Below are 7,500 nucleotides of genomic sequence, written 5' to 3' on the forward strand. Positions count from 1 at the left end.
TTAAACAGCACTTGTAACAGATACACATAACAACCACTAAAAATACTGCAGATTCAAAACAGAGGTAACTTTTATCCTTTTCTATTCATTACCCACCTCTTTATACATAAATAATGCCACTCCAAGGACAATTAACAGGACACAAAGGTATTTTACAAGAGGATATCTTTTCCTCGCTAGAAGGACTCCAAGGATCATAACTACGAATTCAAAGAAAAGAAACAACTGTACAATAAGAAGAGAGTTCGTAATATTAGCCTTTAGCAGTAAATGTGACAAAATAGCCTGATTGATTTAGTTTGTTTATGAGCATGCATATTAGATTAAGTCCATGCAGACTCTTTCTTATTAGTATCACCCAGCTAGTGGGCTAATGCAAATCCTGCTACGCTACTAGAGGACTATTAGTAATAGTCCTTGAGTAGCGAAAAGCATGACGCTTTCTTTCATTTTATTCCCACATAAGTATTTCTTCAACTTACATTTGCTAACTTTATCATTGCCTTTTCTGTCTGACTAGTTGGGTGATACTGAAACTGTTACAATAATTATTAGACCCTTCACCCTCAAGGCCACGGGTCAGTAGCCCATTCGGCTTTGGCTCATGGGCTATTGACCCGTAGCCCTTGTGGGCGAAGGGTCTAATTGTTAATTAACCCATTGACCCCAGGGACTGATACTTCATAGATTTTATTAGATCGTCTTAACGCCAGACAATTTTTACTGCCTTAACTCAATGGGGGCAGGTTCAGGAGTCAATGGGTTAAAGTTATTAGACATTCACAATTTTGCAAACATTTACTTTCACTTAAACTTGACCTCTCACGCGAAAACGTTTCTTACGATTTGCTGTTTTCACAAGCGTAAGCCGTGTATGATCCGTTCGAAAAAACTTGCAAGTCGTGCGCACGGATCAAGTGGAGTGTTTGCATACATCAAATTTTTCCTCCTATTCAACGTGCTTTGCACAGCAATGTCGCATCAAGGCTCTTAGTCGCCAAAGTAAAATAAAACTAAATTTGGCAGAATATTATAAGTACTTTCATGGAAAACCCTTTTTCTTTAACCGATCTTTAAAAAGGGTTTTACGCAATACTCTTTTAATAAATGAAAAGTGTTTAGCAGCAACTATGAAATATCAATAATGAGTCACTGATCGCTTGAGAGTTGCTATGCTGCGCCGGGAGGACTGATTGCCGAAGTTATATTCTCAAAGATGCGTCCAACGGTCAACAGTTTCAATTCAATTCGAATGAATTTTTTGACTATTAATTGTGCCTTCAAGGGTAGAATACTGATTTTAACATGCAGTTTCAGTTAACATTATAACTCTTACAAAACCCAATGCAAATCAACACGGCAGACATTAGGTGCCTGCTTTTTTGTTTACTAAGGAAAATTATTATTGTCACCATTTAGCTGAGAAGATACATGGTAGGGAAAGCGTCACCTACTCCAAATATTCTCAGTGTTATGAAAAGTGACGTTTATTAAGTCGATTGCGTTACAAAATTTTCTTTAACTGCTCAAAATAATTTTCTGATGCCGTTCAGCCGTTCAAAGTATCCATGTTTACCGTGTTCTCAATCCGTGTCTCATCTGTTCTCATGCCATGCATTCAGCCGCACACACAGATAACTTAAGGAACGTTTACGCGTGAGAGCTCACACTTGTTTCAGAAGTTGAAGCAAATTTGGAAATGGGCTGTTCCAGTTGTTTGAAAACAACCACTGAGAACTGTCCACCAAACCAGTAACCGCTGTCTGAAATAACAACAATATTACCCACACTTTATTTCACCCCTAATTTTTCACCTGGTATTGGTTTGCATGATTTCCCTAAAACCTGCAAAAAGAATGTTTACACAAAACATAAATAACCTAATTCAATCCTGCTGACATAGGAAACAAAATTAGTTCTGCTTTAGGTGGAAAATTACACAATAGTTTACAATAATAATCCAGTGTCAAGTACTGTGTGATCAGTATTCACTGAAGTAGATCAAGGTAAATAAGAATTATGGGTAAACTCAAAACCATCATGCTTAAGAAAATCCCTAAATATTTCTCTTCAAATGACAAAAATCACAAAATCTTTAGTACCCTGTGTGAGAATATATTGTATGTGTATTGTGCAACTATAGCACTTACATTCTTACGCTGTTACCAATTGTCTGTAGTCCTTTTTGCCTTCTTTTTTTTCACGAAAATATATTTAAGTGAAGCCAAAATGAAAATTTAACATAATAATTCTTCAAGAGACAATATGTAGATAACTGAGGAAACGTTCACTCTCATGACTGAACAAAAGTACCATCAGTAAGGAACAGGATTCTTGTGGCATAATACAAAATAGTTTTACACAGTACATGTGCAGACACTTCATACCACGTTACCTGTGTTGGATAATTAACCCATTGTAGAGCTTTGTTGCTGGCCAACATTGCACCAAGGTAAGTTGTAGCACAGATTCCATACCAACAGAAAGGAGTAGAGTCTTTTGCCTCATTTCCCCTATATGTTAGTCTGAGCACTGTTAACATGACATAACAATGACAATTAATGGGCACCTTGAAATCCCACTGTAATGAATTTAATATAGGACCCTTGTACATAGTATCACTACCCATATTAAGCTCATATGATCACAATGGTAGTCAGTTGCCATATTTCTACTCCTTTGTGCAAGCCTGACCATTTGAAAAAATTGATCCATAGGAAAGTATCGGAGACACTATAGAGATTCAACTCCAGATTCCAATATTCCTGTCATCTAACAGGAAATTCAGTCATGTGACTATTGTCATCTTCTGTCATGTGCCAATTGTTAGAAACCAATCACTTGAAAAGGACACCAAGCTAAGATAAGAAATCTTGTATTAGAAAAAAAGAATTTTTTAACCCAAAAGGAATCCTTCTATTTCACTGATTTGAGTTAATTACTATGGGTTAATCAGGAAGCTCTGTTATACCCTAAAATCTCAGAAGAGATTCCTCTGAAAAAACTACATCGATGCTGTTTGCTCATAGGAATTGCCATGGCCCTTAGCTAGTCAAAGAGAAAAACATTATTCAAACAAAAACTTACTTGCTTTGGCAAATAATGCATTTACAATGCACTGAATAAATACCAGAGAAAGGGCATACACAAATTTTTCTTTCTTTTCACCATAATCTGCTCTTGTTCTGAAATCAAAACAAATTTGTTTCATCACTGACTTAGCTGAATAAAACAACTTATTATCTTTTGGCTATGTGAACTTTCCCTAAACTTACACTGTATTTGGGTCAGTTTGAGGAAAAACGTTGACCTAGCTAAGTTCTTTTCAGAAAAGAACTTACCAGTATAGCCAAAAGACCCACATCATTTCATTTATGCAAAGATTGAGAAACTAGCAGAAACAAATCTGCAGTTTTCCAGAACGGTTATAGCCTGTTCAATAAAAGTATAAGACAGGGAATCACATATCACAGAATCCACTTTCTTTGCCCACAAAGTAATTTTCCTACACTTGAGTCATGAGTTAGTGCAGATTTGCACCCTTTCCAAAGCAAACCATCGCCAAGCTTTGGGAAATTTACGTGTTTAGTTCGGTAATAAACAAAGCGAGTTGGGTGTTATGAGTTTTGTGGAAGAAATTGTCAAAAGTTAAGTCATATCAACCTCAAGCTTGTTTTCAGTTACCGTAGCAGTCAAGTGTTCCTTAAATTAAAACATGTTTTGGCAAACCAACTTAAGTTTGGGCGCAATGACTTAACTTTAGGCGAATGACCATGTTGGCATAATGACTGTAATTTATGTACCACTTAACACAAAACTGCTTTGGAACACAGAGAGCTCAAGTCTTAAAGTTTCCAAAGAGGGAGATTCTTGCTGGAGATTGCGCCAAAGTCACAAGTGTCCTGTGTTTCTTGTACCAGAGGTGCCAAAAAATTCTAGGGGTCAGGGGGCATGCTCGCCTGGAAAATTCTTGAAATTTGCACTTCTCAAATGCACTTTGGTTTTTGCATGCTGCTTTCTAAGACAGCCCATGTTATTATGGTCAGCCTGAGTTGGCATATCGGCCCATACTTCATATACTTAACCCTTTCACTCCTGTGGGGTTCTGCGTTGACGGGTAAAATCGTCTGGCGTTAGAGTAAAATCTATAAGTCTCAGTGGCCCTTACAGGAGTGAAAGGGTTAATTAAGGGTGAAAGTCCTGAAGAAACAGGAAAATTGGTCGCATACAAACAGATTGAACATTGGCCGAAGTTCACTGCCAGTGAAGGAACGAATTCTGAATTCAGAGCACCTCTGAAAGCTTAAAAGGTAGAGTTCCCTTCCAGAAGAGTGCCAATGTGTGAGAAATGCTTGTGCCGACGTGAGAGTATGAGATTGAATTGAAATGCGTCAGACTCACGCTCAATGTGCGAGACTTGAGAGCTCTGGGTACAAATCCCCATAACACATGTTAAAGCCCAGTTCAAACGTCGCACTTTTCATGTACCAAACGTAAAGTTCACAGGGTTGATTCAAACATCGAACTTAATTTGTTGAACTTATCACTAATCACCGTGTATAATGCTTTTGTGAATTGTGGAACGCAAAAATAATCATACAAATGCATGCATTTTATTCGGCACATGGGAAGTTTGACGTTTGAATCAAAATCGCTCCACAGTCGATTTCCCTTGTAGACGACTCGAACTTAATTCCTGGATTGACCCAAATTAGATGGGTCGAACTTAATTGTTTCAAACATCGATCTTTTCACATACTTTATTGAAGGAGTTAGGTTTGTTACATTTGAGTACATGAAAAGTTTGACATTTGAAAAGCCCCTTTGGGGAGAGTTTAATAAATTATTGTATCGTATTTTATTATATGGCACTGTCTTACGAGGACTGGGAACTACAACATTCACGAATTTGATGAGCTAAAATCGATATTGACCGCGGTCTAGATTTTCCCATCTAGTCCGGCATCTAGACCGGTAATGTTTTGCGGTGAAAAGATGCAAACTAAAATGCAAAAATATTGAGTGCCAAACAGCATGATGACAAAAGAGAGGATGATGAGCAAACTTTGCCAGAATTAAGTTCAGCTCATCGCCACTCATCGCCGTTTTGCAAGCAAAATGTCAGTTAGTACAAACCAGTTTGTTCTTGTTTGCCATATAATAAACATCTTATTAACTGAGCTTAGTCAGTCTGTATGGGAGAATCTTGACCTCGGTCGTGTGTACGGACCTCACTGCGTTCGGTCTGTACTCACAACTTCGGTCAAGATTCTCCCATACAGACCTCCTGCTCGGTTAATAAGAGCTAAGTATTGTATTGTATTGTATGTGTCCCCTAAAGAAATGGGCTTGCCAACAAAAACATCTTTCTTCTTTGGTCTTTCCTTATCTTTTTACCCGTGTATTAAAATTAAAGACCACTGCACTGGCTGCAGTCCTAATAGAATTCCAGTATTGTTAATGTATTATTATTATTATTATTTTGACAAGTTGTTTGTGTGACCGGCGGGTCTAATTTGCAGGTCGCAGGCCGCAGTCATTGTTTCACCAATACAGAAAGTATCCTAAACATTCATAAAAGCTAACATTAGGCCTAAAAACTTTTGTTTAGGCCCAATTAGGCTTAAGGTTAGCTTTTAAGAATGTTTAGGATACTTTCTGTATTGGTGAAACAATGACCTGCAACCCGCGACCTGCAAATTAGACCCGCCGTTGTGTGACCATACTTTGTTGTTACTGCAGCTGTTATTTTGTAACGTAAAGCATTCAAAAGTTACTGTAGGTTGACTAGTCCAAGAAGGTAAACAATTGTCTTTTCGAACAGCCCAAATATCGACCTAAATCACCTGCTACCCAAGAAATTGAAAAAAATGATATGATTTTGGACGAAAAATCACCTCGCAGCCAGAGAAATAACTGTTAAGCTTACTTTCACCTTATATTCTAAAGGCGAGCGTACATATACAATATAAAAAAATGTCGAAAAGTTTTTTAAGTTCACAAGAACTGTTTAAGTTCACTACATCAAACCACGTCTTTGACGACAAGACATGATCTTAGCAGTTCCACGACATCCAAAGCTGGTAAGTATCTCTTCTAATACCCGGTTCAATGAATTTTACAGGCTTCCTTTCGTTGCAGCTTGCGTAATGTCAGTTGAATCGCCGCACTATATTTTTACATCAATACTTACATTTTTTCTTGTATAATTCCGTAGTAAAAATACGATATAAATACTCCTAAAAAGCACACCGCTAACTTCTTTTTGTCCGTAACATATGAAGTCATCCTTTCTTCGGAAGATCCACTCTCAAGATCTCTGATCATTTGTTTCGTTTACGTTGGTTTACTTCCTTTTTGGTGTGAGCGTGGTCATCTGTCATTGGCAAGCATTTTACCACGTGACCGGAAAAGAAATCACCTAAAGCTCTACTAAAGCGGAAGTTAAGTTGCGAAGGAAGTAAGTTTTAAGAAAAGCGTAATTTTCATAGGCCATTTCCGAGTTCATGTCTGCCTCCTATTTAAAGCGAGTCTAAGTGCGAAGTTTTTGTTATGAAAATTAGTTTTCATTCTTATTTAAAGTAGAACTAATTAACATCACAAAAACTTCGCACTTTGACTCGCTTTGAAGAGGAGGCAGACATGAACTCGGAAATAACCTATTTTTTTCTCGATAACTGGGCTATTAAAATTGTCTAGTTGTAAAGAAAACTTCTCATACAGGCGATTCATCTGCTAGAATTTTAACTTCTAGTAGTTATTATAATTCATCAGGTGCATTTGACATTAGTCTTCAAGTTGTTGTGATAACAGGCCATTTCCGAGTGCACGTCTGCCTCCTCTTTTTTAAAGAGAGTCTCAGTGCGAAGTTTTGTGATGGAAATTAGCTGCACTTTACATACGCATGACAACTAATTTTTATAAGGAAAACTTACATGTAGACTTGCTTTGAAGAGGAGGCTGAGGCAGACATGAACTCGGAAATGGCATATTTCATCACACCCTGCTAGCAGAGTCTTTTCTTACGGTAAAGAGAGAAAAGAGGCTCTGCTCGCAGGGTGATTTCTTCATGATAATGTTAACTAAATAACACAGAGACTTTGAGAAAGAATATAGGCATGTGAAGCAAGTGTTTAACTCTTAAGCTAAGAGTTCAGAAATGTCCCAAGAATAAGCTCTATGGAACTTATCACTTGTGCGGCAACGCACACTACTTAGCTTAAAAGCTACAACATTATGGGAGTGTTGGAACTTCAAACAGTACTAGGTAGAAGTTGAACCCAGTAATGACATTCAAATGCTTTCACTGTTGAGAACTTTATAATGACATTTGCATTCGAGAAACGCGTACTTTTGCAGGTGCACTATAACAGACATTTTGATTGGTTAATTTAAATTAAACTATGCATCCATTGGGTCAATCAAATTTTTGACATTCAGTGCTGATGCAATGTTTTTGTGTAAGAAAAAGTTAATCTTTGTCTCGATGTTAAAGAGTTG

At 37.4% G+C, this 7,500-nt stretch overlaps 1 protein-coding gene across 2 annotated transcripts in view; it reads right to left on the bottom strand.

Moving 5' to 3' along the window:
* LOC138042117 (solute carrier family 35 member B1-like) overlaps window positions 1-6,365 on the bottom strand; it is a 16,737-nt gene extending 10,372 nt beyond the window's left edge. The window contains exons 1-5 of one of the 2 annotated variants that reach the window (XM_068887879.1): window positions 6,194-6,365; window positions 3,088-3,185; window positions 2,396-2,532; window positions 1,815-1,845; window positions 97-200 (exon numbers count right to left, since the gene is read on the bottom strand). In XM_068887879.1, the coding sequence (XP_068743980.1) occupies window positions 97-200; window positions 1,815-1,845; window positions 2,396-2,532; window positions 3,088-3,185; window positions 6,194-6,327 (504 nt within the window). In that variant the 5' untranslated portion in view covers window positions 6,328-6,365. Of the gene's footprint in view, window positions 1-96; window positions 201-1,814; window positions 1,846-2,395; window positions 2,533-3,087; window positions 3,433-3,581; window positions 4,503-6,193 lie in introns of those variants that run through there. The other variant, XM_068887890.1, reaches the window with a different exon arrangement.
* Between the last annotated feature and the right edge of the window lie 1,135 nt (window positions 6,366-7,500).

The sequence above is a fragment of the Montipora capricornis genome, chromosome 1, assembly GCF_036669925.1.
Source record: "Montipora capricornis isolate CH-2021 chromosome 1, ASM3666992v2, whole genome shotgun sequence".
NCBI lineage: Eukaryota > Metazoa > Cnidaria > Anthozoa > Scleractinia > Acroporidae > Montipora > Montipora capricornis.